Below are 24053 nucleotides of genomic sequence, written 5' to 3'. Positions count from 1 at the left end.
CACCGTGCCCAGCCTCAATATCATGTTTTCTGAGTGACAAAAGAAACAGAACAAATGAAAATGAACACTTTAAAAAAAGACTCACGTTAATGCGCATGATTCAAGCATGAGTCCGTACACTGTACCAAGTTCTTTTGCTCTGCCCTAGCATGATAGAAGTATCTTCCAGTTACTGAAATGTCTTTAACTAAGTTCTCTTGCTCTTTGAAACCTCACCGTGAACTTATTAAGGGAGAAAAAAAATTGCTCAAATATTTTGGGGGTGTTCACAAAGCATCGTTTATATCCCAACATTAGTATCCCACAAAGAGTCTGCATCAAGCTAAACATTAAAAGAAAGAAAAATTGTGCTTAAACAACAAAGTACCTACCCTTTTCTGGTGTTTTAAATGTGTAGTTGATTGAAGATTCTTCCGTTGGAAAGGAAGCAGAGAGATTTTTGACTTTGCTATCTGAAGACTGTTCGATATCAGAGTTCTTTGACAGTTCACATTTGTTAGGTTCCACTTTGCTTTCAGATCCACTCTGGGCTACTGAACTAGTTTCACTATTGTTACTTTTCAAAGGTGCATTAAAACTAAATCCAAACAAAGACCCAGTGGCAGAACTGTTGCCAAATGCAACTGGTTTTGATTTTTCACTACTAAAAATGCTTTTAACAGACTCTGAACGAAATACAAACTTTGCAGGAGAAACCACCGCTTTTTTTGTTGTTTCAGATGTGCTAGACACTTCAACTTCTGAAGCTGCATCTGCTACATCATCACCCTGAATAACATCTGTCCTCTCTCTTGTGGTTTCTTCTAATACAGCTACAGCAATTTTGCCACATGGTGACTCTCTGGGAGTGCTTGACCAAGAAACATGAGGTGTTATCAAAGAATCTTTTTCCTGGGCTGTTTTTGCTTCATCAAAAATTTTCTTAAACGAGTCTGCAACATCCTGTAGTTTAAAACGAACAGCTAAATGCTCTACTTTTCTTTCTCCATCTGCAAAATCACATGCAGTCCACACCCATACTCTTTCTGTCCCTTTCATATTTTGCAAACTCATGTCTGGAGTTATTCTGTGATTGGCACAAAGTTTTAATACTTTGTCCCTTCTCATCACTATACGAACTTGCTTATCATAATTCTGTAAAATCTTTATATCACCAATGCCCCTTTCTTTCCATTGACCAACATCTTTATCATATCTGTAGAGTTCTGCCCTGTGACTAAAAACAACTTGTTCATTTTCCTCACCACTGGATACTTCAACTAGATCAGGTAAAGGAACAACAGGTTCAAAGTACTGTCCATCTCTCTCTTCTTCTTGAGTAACATCAGATTCTTCATCAGTGCCAACTGAAGTCCCACTCTGATTCAACTTGGCAGGAGACTTAGATAGACTCAAAGCAGATTTAAAACTGAAGTCAGATCCTGTTGTCGACTCATCAGAGCGGAAAAGATTTTTTCTCACAGGGCTACTTGCCAACGGAGAATCATGTACTGAGCTACTACTAACATTATCATCCAAAGCATCTTCCCTTAAATCATAGTTATCCCATTCTAATGTGGGCCCAGTGTTTTCAGGATTGGGTTTTATTGTTGTGTCTGAGGCACCGGCTGCACCTGTACCTGAACCCTTATTTTCTTCCTCAGTGACTTTTGTTTGATCATTTGTCAAAAATGTTTTGAAATCTTTCAGTCCACTCTTCATTTCTTCAGCTCTCTGTATTAACTTGGCAGCTCTGCCAGTATCTACAAGTTTATGGGGAGTTTGAAGTGGTATGTCTAACAGAAGCCGCTGGCATTCCTCAAATTTCTGCTTGAATTCTTCAGCCAGCTCTGGTGTTTTAAATTTTGCTGCCAACTGCTCTAGTTTGGCATCACCATCAGAGAAATCACTGGCTAACCACATCCATACTCTATCTGATCCAGAGAGGGGCTTCAGGTTCATTGTAGTTGTTATCCAATGATTAGCACACACTTTCAGTACTTGGTCTCTTCGCATCAGCATTCTTGGTTTGCCATTGAGCTCATTTATGAGGATTTTTAAGTTCCCCAAGCCCCTTTCTTTCCACTGACTTATCTCAGCATCAAATCTAAATAGTTTTACCCGCTGTGAATACAGAACTTTTTCACCTTCTTCTCCGGTTACAAGTTCTACTTTTTCAGGCATTTGAACTACTGGTTCAAAATGGATGTCATCGCTGTCCTCAGTCTTATAGGCATCATCATCTTTCTCAAAGTCACCGGAAGTGTTTGCTTTATTGGCCATTTTACCACATTGTGATGAGAATAATTTTTCTCCAGCACCTGAAAATCCCTTGAAATTGGGGTCTTTTTGGCCAAACTGAAATCCTTCTCCTGAAGTTGATTTTCCAACATATGCAAATGAAAAAGTGCTACTTGTTTGGCCAAAAATCACACCATGGGCATTCTTCTGGCCACTAATATCCTGAGCCTGGAAGCCAGTATCATTTTCAAGAGGCTTTTCACTTTTCTTTTCTTGATTTCCTGGTTCTGAAATGCCAAATTTAAATCCATCAGCAGACACAGGGATGGAAAATCCTTCTTTGGCTGACTTAAATTCTGTATTAGAAGAACCCTGAAACATAAATGAAGGTGAATTTTCTTGATCCACATGCCCAAAATAGTCATGAAATAAATACCTTCTTCATTCCTAATTTATCAAATGATGTTAACAATAATGATAATGATGATGATGATAACATTTATTGAGCATTTATTAATGCGCCAGCTGGGCACTGTTCTAAGCACTTTACATTATTATCTCATTTTAATATCCTCAAAAACCCTATGAATTAAGGTATTATTATTATCCTCATTTTACATATGAGGCAACTGATGCATTGAGAGGTTAAGAAACTTGCCTGTGGTCAAAATAAGCAGAAGAGCAAGGGTCTAAATGCACCCCAACACTCTGTCCTCAAAGCTGTCACATTCAACTACCACTGTAACATTGAGTCTTCAATCAATTGTTATATATATAGCTGTATCAGGCCTGAAAGTACTTACCACATAGTGGGTCGGCAAGGGCATTACAGTTCTATTTCTGTTAAAACAGAACGATGAAGGATCCACCACCACCACTCCCATTTTTAAAATATTCTAAATATTCACACTTATTAACACAAAAATAAGGTGACTAAGAAGGATAATTTCTGTATTTGGAGATAAATTTAAAATATCTACATTTTAAGGGACATAAAAGTTTTAATAGTGAACTGCTCTCTTGAATTTATTTGAAGGAACCCTAAACAATTTAAAAAGAAAATAATTATAAATGTATAAATTATTCCTTTGTTACCTTTGTGGGAGTAACATTAGCTGCTGGTCTGAGAAGATACTGGGAATTATATGCTGGTGACTGACTATAATATACTGAAGGGCCAGTAGTTGCAACTAAAAAAAAAGAAAGAAAGAAAACACTGTTAAAGTCTATACTACAGTTAAGACTATCTAGGCAAGAGCTATAAATACAAAGGCAATAGAAATTAAAGAAAGATTTAACTACATAAATTTTAAATTTCTGTACATCAAAATACACCAATCAAGATTATCAAATGACAAACTAGAAAAAATTGCTAAATATGACATGAAGAATAAGAGAATAGCATCGCTGTGATCAACAAGAACTACCTCACAAGCATTAAAAAAGGAATAAAGAAGAAAGTAACTGTTGCTTTTTCTAAGAAAGATCAGTATGATGTGGAATTATGGACATTCAGTCACAGAAAGGACGTAAGGAACCAAGATGCCATCTGATGGTCAATGCATTTGAAGTGGGCCTAGAAAATCTGCAGAAAGACTAGGTTGTATTTTGTAAACTAAAGCTATTACTGAGAATGTTCAGCTCAAAAATCACCTGACAAATTCATGGAAAGGATGTCATAAGTAACATAAAATGTGTTCCCTGGCTTAAAATAAAAAGCACATCAACACTCATACAGATGTACAAACTGTCTGCTCCCTCTGTTTGGTCTGTTTTACCAGGAAACAAAACGACTAGAAGGCACCCATGTTAATGACAAAACTACCAATAGTCATTTGCTTGAACTGTTTTATGATAGTTTTACCAGAAAACAACCAAAAGACCTTTTATGCCTGTACATGGAAGAAGAAACAGAAACTGTGCCAAGAGGTTCCAAACAATTGCCTCTGGAAAGCACTGAAAAATCAAGACCTAGAAAAGGCTAGCCAGAAGCCCAAGTTTGATTTTGGAAACCTTACAGAGGTGAGGATAGCTATTTTGAAATTACTATGGGGAGGAAGCAGGCACAGAACACAGAACAACCTGACAGAAATGGCCCAAGAATCTTAAAGTCTTGCAAGATGTCTGTCTGCATGAAAGCAAAAAGAAAAAATAAAATATTAAATAAAAAAAAATCTTAGTCTGAAGTTTAAGTAGGGACTTTAATTGACTACTGACTCTAAACTGTGCGGCTCTAATAAATCTACTAAAAGTAATCTAATTTTTTAAAGCACCGCATGAATAGACAATTTGGGAAAGAAATGTTAATAGGCCTCAAGGAACATGTTTTTGAAGTGAGCCTTGAAAATCTGCAAAATGACGAGGTTGCATTGTGCAAATTGAGGCTATTATGAGAATGTTCAGGTCAAAAAAATTACCTGACAAATTCATGCACAGGATCTCACAAGGAACACAAATGTGTTTGTTGGCTTTTAAAAAATCACATTAACATTCATGTTGATATACAAAAACTCTTCTCCATCTGTTTTGTGTGAGTTTTACCAAGAAACCAAACAACTGGAAGGTACCCACGTTGAAGATGGCAAAACTACCAACTGCCATTTGCATGAATTGTTGAGCATGACTAGTATTAAAAAAAACTTAAAAATTGATATCACTTTTGTTCCTACAAATTGGCAAAGGATTTTATAAACTAGTAAGTCAGCATTAGCAAAAGTGCAAAAATGGCACTATCAGATACTAGTGGTAAGAGCATAAACTGAATATTTTGAATACCCTACAAAACTAGGACACTGTCCTAGAATTTGTAATGGCATAAACCAGAAACAACATAAATAAAGAACAGAATTTACAGTACTTCCATGTGATGGGATACCATGAACTCATTAATATTCAAAAAACATTTAAGTTTAAAAATGCTCAGAACTAAAGTAACATTTAAAAAACAGGCTAGCTCATCTACACACAACATAGTAACATGGTAACAATCTCATAAAAAATACTATATGTATAGAGAAAGAACCAGAAGGAAATGCTCTCAAATATAAGAAATGTTAATAAGGTGGTTAGTTTTTAGTTTTCTTCACCCTGTTCAGTACTTCTGAGTATCTCCTATGAGCTCATTAATCTTTAATTTTAATCATCTTATTTTAAAAAAACAAGGACCATCTTGATGTATGTTTACTTTTATTAAGGAAAAAGAATCTATGAACACAGGAACAGAAATCAGGAGATCTTGGCTCTCGCCCTTTCAGTGCCACAAAGCTGTTTTGTGAACCTGTAAATAATCCATTTGGAGTCTCCATGTTTCTCAATTGTAAAATGAGGATGTGCTGCTTCTACACATTTCACAGGGTCATTGCAAGAATAAAATGAGACAATGAGAATGTTGGATTTACATGCTTGTATAAGAACAGAAGACCTTTTATGCCTGTACACAGAAGAAATGGAAATCATGACCCACAAGGCACCAAATAACTGACTGCACACATCACTAAAAAAGCCCCAGGAAAGGCTAGCCGGTTTGTTTATCCTCTTACAAGGACCTATATGATGTGTAAGGTTTTAAGAAAACAAGGTTTGAACGTTAGACATTTCATATACTTATCTATGACTTACGACATTTAATAAGCTTGACTTCACAAAGATTTTCTGTTATTTTGCTTGTGTTGAGAAGATACTATCACAAAAGGCTAGTGGGGTTGCCTTAACTATATGAACCATCACACAAATGTGCTCATCTAAACTACATTTTATTCTAAATCTTTCCTGGGCTAAAAAGAGAAAAAAAAAAGGGCACTACTACTACCATTTCAGAAGTCTGTCGTACGTAAAAGGAACAATTTTGTTATTTCTGGCTGCCTGGGAGCAATGTATTATACTGGCAAGTGCTTTGGAGTTACACCACTGGAGTGTGAATCTTGGCTCTATCAATAACTAGCTGTATAATAATGAGTAAGTTACCTAACCTTTCTTTATCCATTTCCTTATTTATAAAAAAGGGATTAATAATGGTACCGGCCATTCTAAGTTACTGTAATTAAATCAAATTACATTCACAAAGCACTTTTGCACATAGCCAACCCACAGTAAACACTATTAGTAACCTTAGTTCATTAACTGTTTACTGTGTACTCTAATAAATGTCTGATACACACCCACGCCTACCTGCACATACACAAATGCTCATAGTAATTATGTAAGGCAAGTATTATCTCCACATTTCAGACAGGTTAACTTACACAGCTATTATAGTAAGTGATAGAGCAGAACTTAAAAACCCAGTATGATTCAGGTCCAAACTCCTTTTCTTTCTTTATATAACCATAATATTTCAAATTAAGTAAGATTTCCTATATAACGTCCTGCCTCTCATCATTATCATCAAAATAATTCCCCAGAGGTGTAGGTTCTTAATTAAGCATTTCTTAGTGCATAACTCTATTCAATAACATTTTTCAATTTAAGGAATAATCTCATCTCAGCTCATCTGAGGTGTGGATTAAGTGTTCTTTAAGCCTTTATATACACGTGATCACATACGGCTAGTTTTTCCTGCTTGGGATTATAAATATCTCTGTAACACCAAATACAGCTTTTGAAGTCACAGATAAACAGACGTTGACATGTATATCAACAAACATATATAAACAAGGTGATTTCACACGTTATCTACTTAAAAGAGGGAAGTAAAGTAGTTTTACTAGAATATGCGATTATCCACTTGCCAACTCACCTGTTAGTGGAGCCCCATGAAATGTCTGTGACCCCTGATATCCATCAGGCACCGAGTCTGGTCCATAATTCTCTGTGGGCCAACGATGAGGGGATGCTGAGTTACTGCTATTTAGTTTCAACTCCTGCATTTCTTTCTATTGGAAGGAAAAAAAAAATCAAATAATTTTAATCATTTAATTATATCATGCCAGAAACAGTGCTGGGGAAACTTACTCTTTTAAATTTAAATAACTGATTTTTTCTTTTTTTCTTTTTTGAGATGGTGTCTCGATCTGTCGTCCAGGCTGGAGTGCAATGGCACAATCTTGGCTCACCACAACCTCCACCTCCTGGGCTCAAGCAATTCTCCCACCTCAGCCTCCTGAGTAGCTGGGATTACAGGCGTCAGCCAGCACGCCCAGCTAATTTTTTGTATAATAGTAGAGATGGGGTTTCACCATGTTTGCCAGGCTAGTCTTGAACTCCTGACCTCAAGTGATCCACCACCTCAGCCTCCCAAAGTGCTGGGATTATAGGTGTGACCCACCACGCCCGGACCTGATTATATCTTTTGAAAGTTTCTATTTGCCAATGAGTTCTAGGTACCTGGTGCTGATTTTAAAATATGATTCTTAATTTGTTAAAAATTTATCTGCTCCCATTTTCATTCGTTAATACAAAACCTAATTCATTAACTCTCTCACCTAAACAAATAACCTCCTAAATGATCACACCTTCATTTCCATTCTACACTTGCCTACATTAACCTTTCTGACATTCACCTCCAGCCAAGACAATTCCCTGCTCAAAAAAACAAGTACCTACAAACTAAACTTCTTTCCCCAACTTTCACAGTCCTCTAACATTACACTGACCATCCTTTCAGTGTGTTCTTTCTACACTGCAATCTGGACTACCTGACATTCCAAATCACCTCCCCAAATTAGCTTTTCACTTAACCCTGTGTTCAAACAAAATACAACTAATTCTCAAGGTGATGTTCAAATGCTCCACCAGGAAAGGGAAAAAAGTAGTAGCTGCAGAGAATTTATTATGTATATAATAATACGTCCAATGCACTTAAACTCTTAATTTTTATACCATCTACACTGTTAGGTAAACAATATTAGCTCCTATCTTAAAATGAGAGAAACGGATGCAGGGAATAACAGCTGGAATTTGAACCAGATCTGACTCCAAAAATGTTTTCTTAACACAACTCTGCTGCCTTGACAAGATGGCAGATAGATACAATGCCGTCTAGTGTAGCTATGTGGCTACCTGATCTCTGCTGAAGAAAACTAAATGACAGCACCATACCCAACCCTAGAACCTACAAAATGTCCCCTTACAAAACAGACACTTAACAGGAAATTCTTTTTCCAAAGAAACTGTAGTGGTATCATAAAACAGGTAAATTTTGAAAAGTTTCAAACTTCTCTGTATCAGCCCAGGAATCCGATCAGTTCTAACAAGTGAGGTCAGGGACAGATCTAGCATGTCTGCTTTCTTTTTCTACAAGTGTCTCAAATAAAAATTTCCCAGAAAGACCTAACCATGAGGTCCAAAACTATCTCAATTTTCAAGCTAAATAAAATTTCCCCCACTTATCCATCTACAGTGCCTAGTCCAGATGCTACACATACACATCCAAGAAATAAGAAACTAGTGGAATCACCAAGAAAACTTTATGGTCACTGTTGGTATCCGCACCAGAGCTTTGAATTTGCAATCACTGCTGTAACTGTAATTTTTAACATTCAGTGTGATGAGAACTGGCTTCAATAATTCTCTCATTTTAAAGATAAGAAGCCAAACAGTCACAAAGGAAGTGACTGGCCCAAGATCATTAATTAATGGCAGAGTCAGTACTAGTACCAAGCTTTTCAAGCTCATGGACTAGTGCTCCACTATACTTCCACAGAATACAATGTTGGGAGCCTGAAACCTGTATGTTAAGTCAAAATTGTATGTAATTGTCATAGGCCACGACTACACAGAATTAACATTCAAAATTTTTGTGCAAATTCAAAAATGTCTTCCCCACCAAATAGTATTCTCTCAATTTGCAAATACTGCTGATCACACTGTAATAATTGCCACACATCAGCATATCCTTGATGTAACTTTAGCAGTATGAGTAATTTAGTTCTTGCTTGATAAACATGAAAGAACCTACTTTTATTTCCAATTCCAAAAAAGTCAAGCTCCTTTGAACCCTATTGTTAAAATAAGATATATACACATAACTATTTCCATACATAATGAAGTCAAATTCATATGGAAGTATTAAAATATAGTAAGACTTTTTGAAGCTCAGACCACTTTTCGATTCCTAGCTATACATTTGAACACATGTAATCCACAGCTAATCTGGGAATGAACTCATAGACCAGAGTATGATTAGTACATTGTAGCACTTCAATCACTCGGGAACCTTCTCTGTGTCAGGAACTCTTATATTTTAAATAAAGCAGTTTCTACCTTTGAAGGTCTCAAATTTTGTGGAAGATGAGGAGAGAGACACATAAAGTACTTTCAAAAATACGGTAAAGGGCTGGGTGCGGTGGTTTACACCTGTAATCCCAGCACTTTGGGAGGTCAAGGCGGGCAGATCGCCTGAGGTCAGAAATTCAAAACCAGCCTGGCCAACATGGTGAAACTCTGTGTCTACTAAAAATACAAAAATTAGCTGGGCCTGGTGGCGGGTGCCTGTAATCCCAGCTACTCGGGAGGCTGAGGCAGGAGAGTCACTTGAACCTGGGAGGTGGAGGTTGCAGTGAGCCAAGATCACACCATTGCACTCCAGACTGGGCAACAGAGTGAGACTCCATCTCAAAACAAAACAAAACAAAATATGGTAAAGGGTCAAGACCGAGGTATGTAGGCTGGGCACAGTGGCTCACACCTGCAATCCCAGCACTTTGGGAGGCTGAAGCAGGAGGATTGTTTGAGCCAGGAGTTCAAGGCCACCCTGGGCAACATGGAAAAATCCCATCTCTACAAAAAATACAACAATTAGCTGGGCCTGGTGGCATGTGACTGTCTGTAGTCCTGGCTTCATGGCAGGCTGAGCCAAGAGGCTCTCTTGAGCTAGGAGGTCGAAGCCGCAGTAAGCTGTGATCATACCACTGTACTCCAGCCTGCACAACAAGACCCTGCCTTAAAAAAAAAAAAAAGACCAAAATGTCCCCTTGCCATACTATTTGGATGGCAAGGGGACATTCTGACCAGCTTCAGAAAAAAAGTGAGAGAGTGGCCAGGGAAGGAATCTTGGAATAAAAAGTACAGCTAGAGAAATTAAGTGACTTACCTTAATGGCCTTTACTTCTTGGCAAATCATTTTCAGTAAAGAAATCTGATCTTCTGCCCATCGAGGTGGTGTTTCGGGAGAATACTAAAAAAAAAAATAAAAATAACAAAAGAGCATTTAAAACACTTAGAAACAATTTCACAACGAAATGATTCCATTCTTTCCTGTTTACCTTGTAACTTTTACTTGGTGATAGTGAGTATCTGGTAGGAGACGGTGTAGAATGTTTTATTTCTGAATCTGCATTTCGCAAAGAACCATTTGTATAGAGATGACCTCCTTCACTATAGGCTTCGAGTTCCTGCAGGACTGACTTCAGCATCTCTTTTACAGACTCCAGGGGCACAGGCAACTAAAAGTAAAAGACATTAATTAAGGGCTTTCATTTGCAAAAAATTCCAAAAGTAAAAACTCTAAAATGATATATTTTGTCTTATTTACATTTTTGTCACTTTAATAAGCACTTTACACTTTAAATAATAATACACGTGAAAGTGTTTTTTAATTATCTTTTTTCTTTGTTTTTCTGTTGTTTTGTATTATTATTTTTATTTTTTTGTCTTTATTCTATTTTTTTCTTCATGAACACAGAAAAGTGTTGTACAATCTAACATCTTCTGATTCTAAAGTCCATGCTCTTTCTATTACTTCTGTTAACCATGATAATTGTAGAGGAATGTTAACTTGGAAAGCTTTTCCAAGTGAACAAAATAAGTTACTGATGTTTTCTAACTGATTTTCAATGGTGACAGAAATACAAATGCTACAATACACCAGACAACATAAATCCTAATAAAAGAGTAGTAACACAAATTAATCAACAAAACACTCAGAAGACTGAACATAATTTAACATCATCATGACAATCTCAAACAGCTGACAGCAAGAAAACAAGGGCGTTCATAATGGCTGATGACGATGAGAAGAAAAGCTCTTAAGTTGTCAGCAACAACTTTCAATTTCAGCAAAGTTCATTAAGAATTAGTCCTGAGGTTATAATATTTGTTTTGATTACACTGCTAAGATAACAAAATCAATGTCTTATCTTAGAAATCTTTTCTAATTCCCCAAGAAGTACTTTTTAAGAGCATATACCTAGATTCCCAAGTTAAAAAAGACACACCAAACCTAAGACAAAGCAAGCAAATATAAGCATTTAGACACACACATCCCTTCTGTGCATTAATAGCAACATATTACTGAGTATTTTTGAAATTACCAAAATATAAGACCAACGCAAAAACACTGACCAGTGGGTTATCAGTAAGAACATACATACAACAACCTGCTACTTACTTTCTTGACCACTGAAAGATCTGAATCACTGTCATCTATAATCTTTATTAGGTAGTCCCTGGTCTTTCTCAGATAATTTCTGCATTCTTCTTGTTCTTCAGGAGAAAGGGCATCATTTTCAATGTCTTCTGCCTTCCTGTGAAAAATCTATACAAATAGTGCTTTTATGAAATCATTAGCTTTTTAAAACAAAAAACTTTCAGCTTGGCCACGCATGGTGGCTCATGCCTGTAATCCCAGCTACTCAGGAGCTGAGGCACAAGAATCGCTTGAGCCTGGGAAGCAGAGGTTGCAGTGAGCCAAGATTGTGCCACTGCACTCTAGCCTGGCCAACAGAGAAACCCCGTCTTTTAAAAGAAATAATAAATAAATAAATAAAACTTTTAGCTCAAGTACCGCATCTACTTACCAGTGCAAGATTCCAATAAGAAACAACACTTTGTATAGATTCAAAAGCAGTCACAGCATCTTCTATATTTCCATGTATTGCATCCAATATAGCAAAAGTTATGTGTGCGTCTTCTTCATATTCAACAATTTCTGATGCCTAAACACACAGAATAGTTTTTAGTCAAATTGTTTATACTCAGAATATAAAACCCAAATGATTTTCCAAAGATTTTATATGATCTTAAGAGACAAACATCTCATTACTCTTCTCTGTCATATCTTATCTGTGAGAGCTAGTGAATTTAGAAAACAAGATTACCATTAAATAACAAGGCAATTAATTTAAGCAGTTTATAGCTCCACTTCTTTGTTTATAAACTGGAAATTCCCATCTCCAATAAATTCATAAAGGAACTCTGTTACCTGAATGTCTACACTATGAAAATGTTTAAACAGAGGATCAATAGGTTCAGGAATACTGTTCTTCTTTATTATCTTCAACAATGGCAAAACTTTCTTCCAATAATGAACACTTCTCCCTATGTATTGTCGTTGATCATAAAAAGAATTAAGACCGCTGCCCTAAAAAAGAAAGTTAAAAGCACACAACTTTAAGGAACACGCATGATTAGATCTAAAGTTCATTTACAAGTTGTAAGAACTGGCTAAAATTTCAAGTCAAAACCAAATGGTACCTCAATAGTCATTTGTTCAACTTCCAAATACTGTAATAACTAAACCACCTTAATACCAGTGAACTCACTGCAACCTCTGCCGTGCAGGTTCAAGCAATTCTCCTGCCTCAGCTTCCCAAGTAGCTGGGATTACAGGCACCTGCCACCATGTCTGGCTAATTTTGTAGTTTTAGTAGAGTTTTTTTTGTATTTTTAGTAGAGACGGGGTTTCACCGTGTTAGCCAGGAATGATCTCGATCTCCTGATCTTGTGATCTGCCCGCCTCGGCCTCCTAATGTGCTGGGATTACAGATGTGAGCCACCACACCCGGCCTCTACACTCAACTTTTAAACACTTCTAATGATACCACCCTAATGTAGCAATCCCAACTACTTTTTAACAGTTGGCCTTTTTAGATAGCTGAAACCTGCCTCTTCTGTAGTGTCAGTTTGTTCAAAAGGCTGACCATCTACACCTAATGGTGACACAAAACACACCTTAAATATTTAGAAAGATCTATAATGGTCTTACCTACAAAGCCTTGTGCTAATTTGTTTTTAATTTTCAGGCTGAATAATTATCAGAACTTAATTATTAAGGAATAACAGTAACAGCTCAGCTAATACGTAACATTCACTGTGTGCCAGGCATTGCTCCTCTAAGTGCTTATATTTAACTACATTAACTATTTTGCAGCAATAAAAAACACATCTGTTATAATATGACCAAGCTGCTGTTTTCAGAACAAAAAAACTTTCAATAAAAAGTGCATGATTTTAAAAAATTAAGGTAATGTTCTTTAAAAATGCTTATACTTTAAAACTCACCATTTTCTGAAGGCATTTTGCCCAATGTACAAGCAGAGCAGGTTGAAGGCCATGTTTTTCCTGGGCTCTTAGAGTGTTTATTTCATGCTGAACTACAAGTCTCAATTCTGCTGAGTTTCCAGGTCTAAAAAATAGTTCAATTTACTAAAATTGCTTTCTAAATACACAGTTCAGCACTTACATACATATATGTTAATGGGTCACATGACAAATTAAATCTTCACATGAGGATTAAATCCCTGGTAAAACCTACGCACGAAGTGAAAGCAATATTTTTGTTTTACTACTTACAGTGCTTTTCTGTGAATCAGAGTACAAACCGCATCCCACCAAGACTTTTGTCTTTCTGTACAAAGCTGTTTACATACAGGAAGCGGCAGGCATAACGGCTGATAGGAGCTGTGGTCAGAATTACATTTCTCCTTTAATTGTAAGTGGCTGGTATATACTACTCCAAGGAGAAATACCTGTTTTATTTAAGGAAAAGTTAAGTTAGAAAAAAAAATTAAACAAAATTCAGAATATTTAATTTGTTAAAATCTTTGCTTACTTCAAGATCTAAAATACATATTGATTCAGGCGCATTTGTTTCAAGCCTTGAGGTTTCATGGGGCAAATGATGGAAAAGCTGTTTTAGCCATTTTCGGATTCCAGGTAAAGCAGGCAATGAATTCCACTGTAAGCCAAGCCAAGTAAGGTGCTGAAGACTACCATTATGTGCTCGAATAGCACCTGAAATAAAATTTAAAAATTGGCTTAAGGGTTTGAAATTTTTCTTTGTGCCATTAGTTTTGCCAACATAAACAATTCACATTATATATATATCTTAATTATATAACTGCTTTTCTATATCAAAGCTGGAGGGAATTCTATGTTAGGCAAAATCTCATGTTCTTATTAAATGCATTCTCACTTGATTATTTCTAGAAATTTTAATAAAAATAGTAGTGATGAAGAATGTTTAAGTCCATCTTAAAAAATGACACTGACTAGAACTCAATAAACCAAAATCAACTGACAAAAGCCAAATAAAGAACACCTAACCGAATAAGAAACCCCAAAACAATGGGTTTTCCTTTAAGTCATTAAAGCAATGGAACACCACTATATTAATCCATCGGTACAGTAAAGAAATCTGTTTTTCTACAAGAAAGTCAATATTGAAAAGGTTCTGCGCAGTCAGGAGTTCGAGACCAGCCTGGCCAGCATGGTGAAACTCCGTCTCTACTAAAAATACAAAAAATTAGCCGAGCACGGTGTCACGTGCCTATAGTCCCAGCTACTTGGGAGGCTGAGGCAAGACAATTGCTTGAACCTGGCAGGCGGAAGTTGCAGTGAGCCGAGATTGCGCCACTGCGCTCCAGCCTGGGTGACAGAGCGAGACTCTGTCTCAAAGAAAAGAAAAGAAAAGGTTATGCGCTTCTGGAAGCATGAAGAGGTATAATCTTTCTGTCATTTTGGCAATTTGCAAGACTTAAAGATGTTCATGTCCTTTGTCTCAGTAATTCTGTTTTTAGGTATCTCTATGGAAATAACTTGCAATGAAGACACTTTTTGTTGAAGTTTTTATCAGAGTCTGATTATTAACAGTGGAAAAGTTGAGAAAACTTGGATGCCCAATAACAGAAAGTAGCAAGAAAATTATGACTACTTCATAAAAAAGATTATATTGCCAATAAAAGTGATATTTACAGTTTTAATACAGAGACTATGGGAGAGAATTCATGAAGGAAGCAAGATAAATCATACATAAACAACCATTTAGATGAAAAATATGGCCAGATGCAGTGGCTCATGCCTATAATTCCAACACTTTTGTTTTTGAGACGAAGTCTCGCTCTGTCGCCCAGGCTGTAGTGCAGCAGTGTGATCTTGGCTCACTGCAACCTCCACCTCCCGGGTTGGAGCGATTCTCCTGCCTCAGCCTCCTGAGTAGGGACTACAGGCACATGCCACCACCCCCGGATAATTTTTGTATTTTTAGTAGAGATGGGGTTTCACCATGTTGGCCAGGATGGTCTCAAACTCCTGATCTCAGGTGATCTGCCCGCCTCGGCCTCCCAAAGTGCTGGGATTACAGATATGAGCCACTGTGCCAGGCCTAATCCCAACACTTTGGGGGGCTTAGGCAGGAGGATCACTTGAGCCTAGGAGTTGGAGACTAGCCTGGGCAACAAAGGGAGACCCTGTCTCTACCAATTAAAAAAAAAAAATTATCTGGGCCGAGTGGCATGTGCCTATGGTACCAGCTACTCAGGAGGCTGAGGCAAGAGAATCCCTTGAGCCCAGAAGTTCAAGGCAGCAGTGACCTACGATCACGCCACTACACTCCAGCCCAGGTGACACAGCGAGACCCTGTCTCAAAATACAACAAGGCTGGTCGTGGTGGCTCACTCCTGTAATCCCAGCACTTTGGGAGGCCAAGGCAGGTGGATCACCTGAGGTCAGGAGTTTGAGACCAGCCTGACCAACATGATGAAACCCCGTCTCTACTAAAAATACAAAAAATTAGCCGGGCGTGGTGGTGGGCATTTGTAATCCCGCTACTTGGGAGACTGAGGCAGTAGAATTACTTGAACCCGGGAGGCAGAGGTTACAGTGAGCCGAGATCGCACCACTGCACTCCAGCATGGGCGACAAGAGCAAAACTTGGTCTCAAAAACAACAACAACAACAAAAAATACATGCCACCCCCACAGCAGCACATTCAAACTCCCCCCAGCCCAACCCACACACAAAAGGAATACAGGAAAATATTAAGTCGTTATTTCTGGGTAATAAGATTATGGGCAATTTATAAGAATTAAGACGGAGACCATTTCCTCTGAAACATATAACTTACCAACATCGTATCTAGCCAAATCTTCAAGCTCTGGTTCTTGTATATCAATGTTTCCAATATCATCGCTACCAAGAAAAGATGTATCCTTAGGTGACTGACTAGAAAACAGAGCATCATATAACACAGACTGCCCGCTTTTGTTGGCAAAAGTTTCAACAATCTCTTTTAAAAAATCTTGCTTGCCACGACTTAAGTTTAGCAACATATGCCCTGAAAAAAAAATTTAAGTTATTTCCATCACTTTAGAAATACAGATTGTATTTGCTCACGTTGTCTCATTTGTATACCCAAAGGGGAAATAACATGATTATTGCAGACCTAACCCTCCAACCCAAAAAATACAGCGGACAACAAAACGGGTGCTTATGTAGCAAATGAAAGAGTACAGGTTTAATATTCTCAGTATCTACATAAGACAGCAGAAGGGGTAAAAAAGACAGGAATGTGTATGAAAAATGCCAAACATATTTGCATTTTAGATGAAAAGGTCTGGATTTAAGTGGCCATAGGAGAACCGGGACAAGCTCTTATTCTCTGATCTGATACACTGATTTCTGAACCTGGCTGATCAGAATCCTCCTTTAAACAGCTTTTAAGAATTATTTCCGGCTGGGCACGGTGGCTCATGCCTGTAATCCCAGCACTTTGGGAGGCCAAGCTGGGTGGATAATGAGGTCAGGAGATCAAGACCATCCTGGCTAACACAGTGAAACTCCATCTCTACTAAAAATACAAAAAAAAAAAAAAAATTAGCCGGCCCTGGTGGCGGGCGCCTGTAGTCCCAGCTACTGGGGAGGCTGAGGGAGGAGAATGGTGTGAACCCGGGAGGCGGAGCTTGCAGTGAGCCGAGATCACGCCACTGCACTCCAGCCTGGGCGACAGAGTAAGACTGTCTCAGGAAAAAAAAAAAAAAAGAATTATTTCCAGGCCTCGTTCCCAGAGATTTTTATGCCATAGGTTTACAGTAAGCAATCAAAAAATCATAGTCTCGGATAAAGTACTGATACATGCTATAACACAGATGAACCTTGAAAACCTTGCTAAATGAAAGAAGCCAGTCACAAAAGACCACATACTATATGATTCCATTTATGTGAAATGTTCAGAAGAGGCAAACCTACAGAGACAGATGAGCGGTTGCCAAGGCTGAGAGGTTTGGGTAAAATGGGGAGTAACTGCTAACAGGTAAGGAATTCCTCATGGAGTGATGAAAATCTTCTAAAACTGACTGTGGTGACAGTGGTAATACTCTACGAACACAGTAAAAGCCACTGAACTGTACACCTTAAATGGGTGAAGCGTATGGTACACGAATTATATTTCAATTGAACTTTTAAAAAAAACCCTCCTTCGAGTTAATTCTGCTGGGCAATTAGGTTTGGTTACCACTACACAGTTGTGTCTCAGCACACTTACAGAGGCACCCTCGGGATGCCCAGATCAAAGACATAAAAAAAAATACAGGCAATTTTCATCCAACTGTGACACCATGCAAAGGCACTTATGAGAGCCCTGCAAGGGTAGAAGGAAAAGAGAAAAGGAAAAAAGTAGAAAGTCACTTTAAGGACTGAAAGCCTAACTCCCACAAAAAAAGTGGGCTATGGAATAAAAGAGCAATGTGAGCTCTGGCCAACAGCCTAACTATACACCAAAGCTTGTAATAACCTTGATTTAATATTACATCTTGCTCTTTACAAAATTCATCCAATTTTATATCAAAACTGCTCCTTATAGAAAGCATTATGTTTCTTCAGTTCACTGCTTGATTCAATGGCCACCTAACTACCTTAAAGTTTGTATCTTAGCAAAATCACAGGTAATATGCAACAGACCTTTAGGATTCATCCCAAGCCAAAAATGGGGGAAAAAATCCACAAATTCCAAGAGCCTAATATAAGGTAAGTATATATCTTCTATCTTCCTCACTGTGCTCTCAGCTCTTTAAGACAGATCCGTATCTTCTTCATCTTTATATCCCCACAGCAGTGTTTTTAGAATCAGCTGGTGTTAGATGGTTGGAAAACCAATAATTATCCTTAGTTCAGGAAGTGACTAAATATTCAGGATAGAGGCTCTAGCAGCCAGATGAAGAAAGAGTTAAGAAATCCTCTCCACATAGGAACAAACAATATCAAATATTCATTTTTTTAAAGAATGTGCTATTTCTTCGCATCTCTTCCATACCTATTGCTCTTAACTGATACGGCGAAAAGAAATAATTTTGACAAATTATCTCCTGGACAGATGAAGATTTTATCATAAGATATGCCTTAACAGAAATTCCTTTTTCTTTTTAAATTAAATTAGTTTAATATTACTATTACCTGATTGGCTCAGTCGGTCACAGGCCATCATTTCCAGCAGATTTTGTCTAGCTTCACCTTTTATTAATTTAATCTTTGGTCTTGGAACCTAATAATTTTAGAATCAAAAATCTTAATTTGATGATACCCATACTTCTAATAGTAACATGGTCTTATCTATTACACTGTACTTTTTTTGATAATGAATAAACAGTTAACCATTAATTAAACTGAATTGGAAAAGACTGCAAAAACTGGGAACCAAGGAATTTATATAACCTATGAAAAATAGGCCAGGTACAGGCGTGGTGGCTCACACCTGTAATCCCAACACTCTGGGAGGCCAAGGTGGGCTGATCACTTGAGGTCAGGAGTTCGAGACCAACCTGGCCAACATGGTGAAACCCAGTCTCTACTAAAAATAATAAAAAAAAAACAAAGAGCCAGGCGTGGTGGCACACACCTGTTAATTCCAGCTACACGGGAAGCTGAGGCACAAGGATAGCTTGAACCTGGGAGGCAGAGGTCGTAGCGCGCCGAGACTGTGCCATTGCACTCCAGCCTGGGTGAAAGAGCGAGACTCCATCGCAAAAAAAAAAAAAAAAAAAAAAAAAAAAAAAAAGAGGGGCCAGACATGTTGGCTCACACCTGTAATCCCAGCAATTTGGGAGGCCAAGGTGGGGGGATCACTTGAGCCCAGAGTTCAAGACCAGCCTGAACAACACGGTGAGACCCTATCTCTAAAAAAAGTTTTTTTTAATTAGCCAGGCGTGGTGGCACACACCTGTGGTCCCAGCTACTCAGGAGGCTGAGGCAGGAGGATCACTTAAATCCAGGAGGTCAAGGCTGCAGTGAGCCATGATCATGCCACTGTGCTCCAGCTTGGGCGACAGAGTGAGACCCTATCTCCAAAAAAAGAAAAAAAAAAAAAAAAAGCATACACAGAGCAGCTCTGAGAAATTAGTTTCTACTAAAAGCACATTCATGTTACATTCAGAGAAATGGAAAATTTAATTACATTACTTTTCTACCCTGCATAAATAGGACAACAGCAGATGTTGTCCTATTTGAGTAGATATGACACCCTACTTTAAAAAGTACAGGTGAAATGACACTTGGAAATGCCACATTGTAGATAACACATTTTCAGAGTATGGATAATAGGGGATAGCACTAGAATAAATGGGACAACCAGGAAATTAAAGAGATCCTAATGCAATAACCTATATAAAAAAAAGCATGATGAATAGAATGGCGAAGGGAAGACGTGACAGCTGCCTTCAAATATTAAAATTATTTTATAAAAGAAATCATCAAAAGAAGAAACAAGACCAACAGGTAGAAGGCTTGAAGAATATTTTTATTCTATATAAGGAAGTACCAAGAGCCAAACCACCTAAAGATGCACTGGGCTATCTTGAAAAGTAATGAATGTCCATCACTGAAAACGTCCAGTCATAGGCAATGCCCGCTTACTAGAAACATGCCAAAAGTAACTATATGGGTGACTAGAGCATCGGCTTTTAATTCTATCACCACTTTCTTAATTGGTGGTGGAAATGTAATTTGATACAACCTCTTTAGGGTTAGATATTTGGCAACAGCTCTAAAAATTATAAATGCACAGATATACTTTGATACTGCAATTCTTTCAGGAATTCATGGCACAAGTTAATCATTGCTAAATTACTTGAAGTAGCATTAAAAAAAAAAGTAAAAGCAAGCTAATGTCCTGGTTTTAGGACCCTGGTTTTAAAAACTCCAAAACTACAGTACATCCATACAATGGAATAATATGCAAGCATCCAAACTAATGAGAATACCCTTTATATATACTGACATGGAAACATCTCCAAGATACAGTTAATGGAAATAAAGTAAATGCAATGTTCAAATGTTTTCCTCCTTCTTTTAAAGACAGGGGATATATGTGTGTTTACTTGGAGATGCATAAAACATTTCCTGAAGAACACACAAGAAAGCAATAACATTAGTTTCTTTGGGGGTGGAGAAAGTAAATAACTAGGGAACAGAAAGGAGTCTTCATAGCATATTCTTAAGAGCCGCCAGAATTTTAAACCATGTATATATAATTCTTTCCAAACATGCTCATTTTTCAAAATATATGATTTATGAACCTAAAAGCTTCTGATTTTGAATTTTAGAAATATTCGTATCGCCTATCCTTTTACTCACAAGTTTTCTAAACATCATGTCAAAGTTTGTCATCTATATGTTGAAAAGAGCACACAAAGTAAGAAACAAAATGTTGACATCATTTTTTTTGTTTTCAAACTGACCTCAATTCATAAACCCGGCCTCTTTTACAAAATTATTCAACAGTTGAATCTGTGACCAGTTAATTAGTTGTGAATCCACTCAATCAAATCATCTCAATTCACTATTTCCTTTTTTTTTTTTTTTGAGATGGAGTCTCGCTCTGTCGCCAGGCTGGAGTGCTGCAGTGGCACGATCGCGGCTCACTGCAACCTCCGCCTCCTGATTTCAAGCAATTCTCCTGTCTCGGCCTCTCAAGTAGCTGGGACTACAGGCACCCGCCACCATGCGTGGCTAATTTTTGTATTTTTAGTAGAGATGGGGTTTGACCATGTTGGTCAGGATGGTCTCAAACTCCTGACCTTAAGCGATCCGCCCGCCTCAGCCTCCCAAAGTGCTAAGATTATAGGTGTGAGCCACCACGCCTGGCTATTTCCTCATCTTAACTAAAAGGTTTCAAGATACTTTGTTAACTACCTAGCTGCAATGCAGATGCACTTACTAGAACCACAGTATTCCTCTGATGAAGAGTCTGAAAATCTTGCCATAAAAGTTAGCCAATTCTTAAATACCCAAATGCCAGCACATAACCTACATTTTATGCTTATAATCATTTGTTCATTAAGCTTTAAAATAAACTGATCAAATAAAATACAAGCATCTAAGATGTTTCTATTATATATGCATTCTACAGAAATATGTGGTAGTTAATAAAGACTGAGGTAGGTATCTCTGTGCTGAAGTGGGACAATGAAGAAACATTTAGAAAAGCAAGGCATCTGGCAATAGGTAAAGCACACCCACATTGAGGCACAATATTTTTTAAAAGCAGAGAAAGAATGTATTGCACATTTGCATATGCAAAAAATATTTCTGAACACCCAAGAAACTCCTAACAGTAGCTGTCATCTAGGAAAGGAGACCTGAGTGACTGGATTAAGAGGGAAACTAACTTATTATGATTAAAAGTTCACAGTCAGGTGTGGTGGCTCATACCTGTAATCCCAGCACTTTGGGAGGGCAAGGCAGAAGGATCACTTGAAGCCAGGAGTTCAAGACCAACCAGCCTGGGAAACATAGCAAGACCTTGTCTTCACAAAAAATTTAACAATGTAGCCAGGCATGGTGGCAGGCACCTGTAGTCCCAGCTACTGAGCTGAGGCTGAAGCAGGAGAGGATCACTTGAGCCCAGGAGTTCGAGGATGCAGTGAGCTATGATCATGCCACTGCACTCCAGCCAGAGCAAGAGTGAGACTCTGCCTCCCAAAACTACATATCAAAAAATTTTAGGCTGTGCACCGTAGCTCACACGTATAATCCCAGCACTCTGGGAAGCTCGAGCCCAGTTCAATGTTACGGTGAGCTACGATTACGCAACTGCACTCCAGCCTGGGTGACACAGCAAGACTCTAATAGACACACAGACAGATAAATTTTAAAGTTTCCATTAAAAATAAGAACTATTGGCAGGGCGCGGTGGCTCACGCCTGTAATGCCAGCACTTTGGGAGGCCAAGGTGGGTGGATCATGAGGTCAGGAGATCGAGACCATCCTGGCTAACACGGTGAAACCCCATCTCTACTGAAAATACAAAAAAATTAGCCAGGCTTGGTGGTGGGTGCCTGTAGTCCCAGCTACTTGGGAGGCTGAGGCAGGAGAATGGCGTGAACCCAGGAGGCGGAGCTTGCAGTGAGCCGAGGTCGTGCCACTGTGCTCCAGCCTGGGTGACAGAGTGAGACTCCATCTCAAAAAAAAATAAAATAAATAAAAATAAGAACTATCAGTTACTTGAGAATTTCTATAAGAACCTTTTAATGCTTGTATTACCTAGTGAACCTCACTAAATCCATTAATTTTCACTAATCCATTCCTTATGAACACACAAGTTTCTACTGAGCAAATATTAGCACTTAACATGTGAACTGTCTATCAACAGTGTTTTTAAAAGATTTACAGGCCGGGCTCAATGGCTCATGCCTGTAATCCCAGCACTTTGAGAGGCCGAGTCGGGTGGATCACGAGGTCAGATCGAGACCATCCTGGCTAACACGGTGAAACCCCATCTCTATTAGAAAATACAAAAAATTAGCCAGGCATGGTGGTGTGTGCCTGTAATGCCAGATACGTGACAGGCTGAAGCAGGAGAATCACTTGAACCCAGGAGACACAGGTTGCAGTGAGCTGAGATTGTGCCACTGCACTCCAGCCTGGTGACAGAGCGAGACTCCGTCTCAAATAAAAATAAAAAGATTTATATTAGGCAGGGCATGCTGGCTCACTGCCTGTAATCCCAGCACTTTGAGAGGCCGAGACGCGCAGATCACCTGAGTTCAGGAGCTCAAGACCAGCCTGACCAACATGGAGAAACCTCGTCTCTACTAAAAATACAAAATTAGATGGGCGTGGTGGCGTGTGCCTGTAATCCCAGCTACTCGGGAGGCTGAAGCAGGACAATCGCTTGAACCCGGGAGGCGGAGGTTGCAGTGAGCCAGATGGCGCCATTGCACTCCAGCCTGGGCAACAAGAGCAAAACTCCATCTCAAAAAGAAAAAAAGATTTATATTAGAAGGAGGGGCCTTCTCTAAAAGTAATGAATCCTTTTTTTTCCCCTCCCCAAGCAAAAAATCCTTCTCTAAAATTAATCATTTTTCTAAGCCTGGTTTAATGCTTTTTTGGAAGACTGCTTATTTCTTTTCCTTTCAAAAGTTATGTAAGCTCATTAAAAAAAAAAAAAAAAAAAAGGCCAGGCATGGTGGCTCACGCCTGTAAATCCCAGCACTTTGGGAGGCCGAGGCAGGTGGATGACTAGGTCAGGAGATTGAGACCATCCTGGCTACCATGGTGAAACCCCGTCTCTACTAAAAGTACAAAAAAAAATTAGCCAGGCGTGGTGGCAGGTGCCTGTAGTCCCAGCTACTCAGGAGGCTGAGGCAGGAAAATGACGTGAACTCGGGAGGTGGAGCTTGCAGCGAGCCGAGATCGTGCCACTGCACTCCAGCCTGGGCGACAGAGCGAGACTGCGTCTCAAAAAAAAAAAAAAAAAAAAAAAAAAAGCCAGGCGCGCCAGGCGCAGTGCCTCTCGCCTGTAATCCCAGCACTTTGGGAGACCAAGGCAGGTAGATCAAGAGGTCAAGAGATTGCGACCATCCTGGCCAACATGGTGAAACCCCATCTCTATTAAAAATACAAAAAAT

General features: G+C 38.5%; 1 protein-coding gene across 20 annotated transcripts in view; it reads right to left on the bottom strand.

Annotated features, from left to right (window-relative positions):
* Nucleotides 1-24053, bottom strand: part of RGPD8 (RANBP2 like and GRIP domain containing 8) — a 59055-nt gene that overhangs the window by 20851 nt on the left and 14151 nt on the right. For 16 of the 20 annotated variants that reach the window (XM_054678167.1, XM_054678165.2, XM_024354490.3 and 13 more), the window contains 13 exons: nt 18604-18691; nt 16280-16489; nt 13988-14169; nt 13729-13904; nt 13438-13561; nt 12359-12517; nt 11955-12092; nt 11546-11692; nt 10422-10601; nt 10250-10333; nt 6956-7091; nt 3316-3410; nt 372-2592 (listed from right to left, as the gene is read on the bottom strand). In XM_054678167.1, the coding sequence (XP_054534142.1) occupies nt 372-2592; nt 3316-3410; nt 6956-7091; nt 10250-10333; nt 10422-10601; nt 11546-11692; nt 11955-12092; nt 12359-12517; nt 13438-13561; nt 13729-13904; nt 13988-14169; nt 16280-16489; nt 18604-18691 (3940 nt within the window). Of the gene's footprint in view, nt 1-371; nt 2593-3315; nt 3411-5095; nt 5559-6955; nt 7092-10249; nt 10334-10421; nt 10602-11545; nt 11693-11954; nt 12093-12358; nt 12518-13437; nt 13562-13728; nt 13905-13987; nt 14170-16279; nt 16490-18603; nt 18692-19366; nt 21960-24053 lie in introns of those variants that run through there. The other 4 variants (XM_063789419.1, XM_063789420.1, XM_054678173.2 and 1 more) reach the window with 4 other exon arrangements.

This window comes from Pan troglodytes, chromosome 12 (assembly GCF_028858775.2).
Source record: "Pan troglodytes isolate AG18354 chromosome 12, NHGRI_mPanTro3-v2.0_pri, whole genome shotgun sequence".
Classification (NCBI taxonomy): Eukaryota; Metazoa; Chordata; class Mammalia; order Primates; family Hominidae; genus Pan; species Pan troglodytes.
Note: the sequence above shows the minus strand (reverse complement) of the source record. Positions and strands in the feature narration are given on the sequence as shown.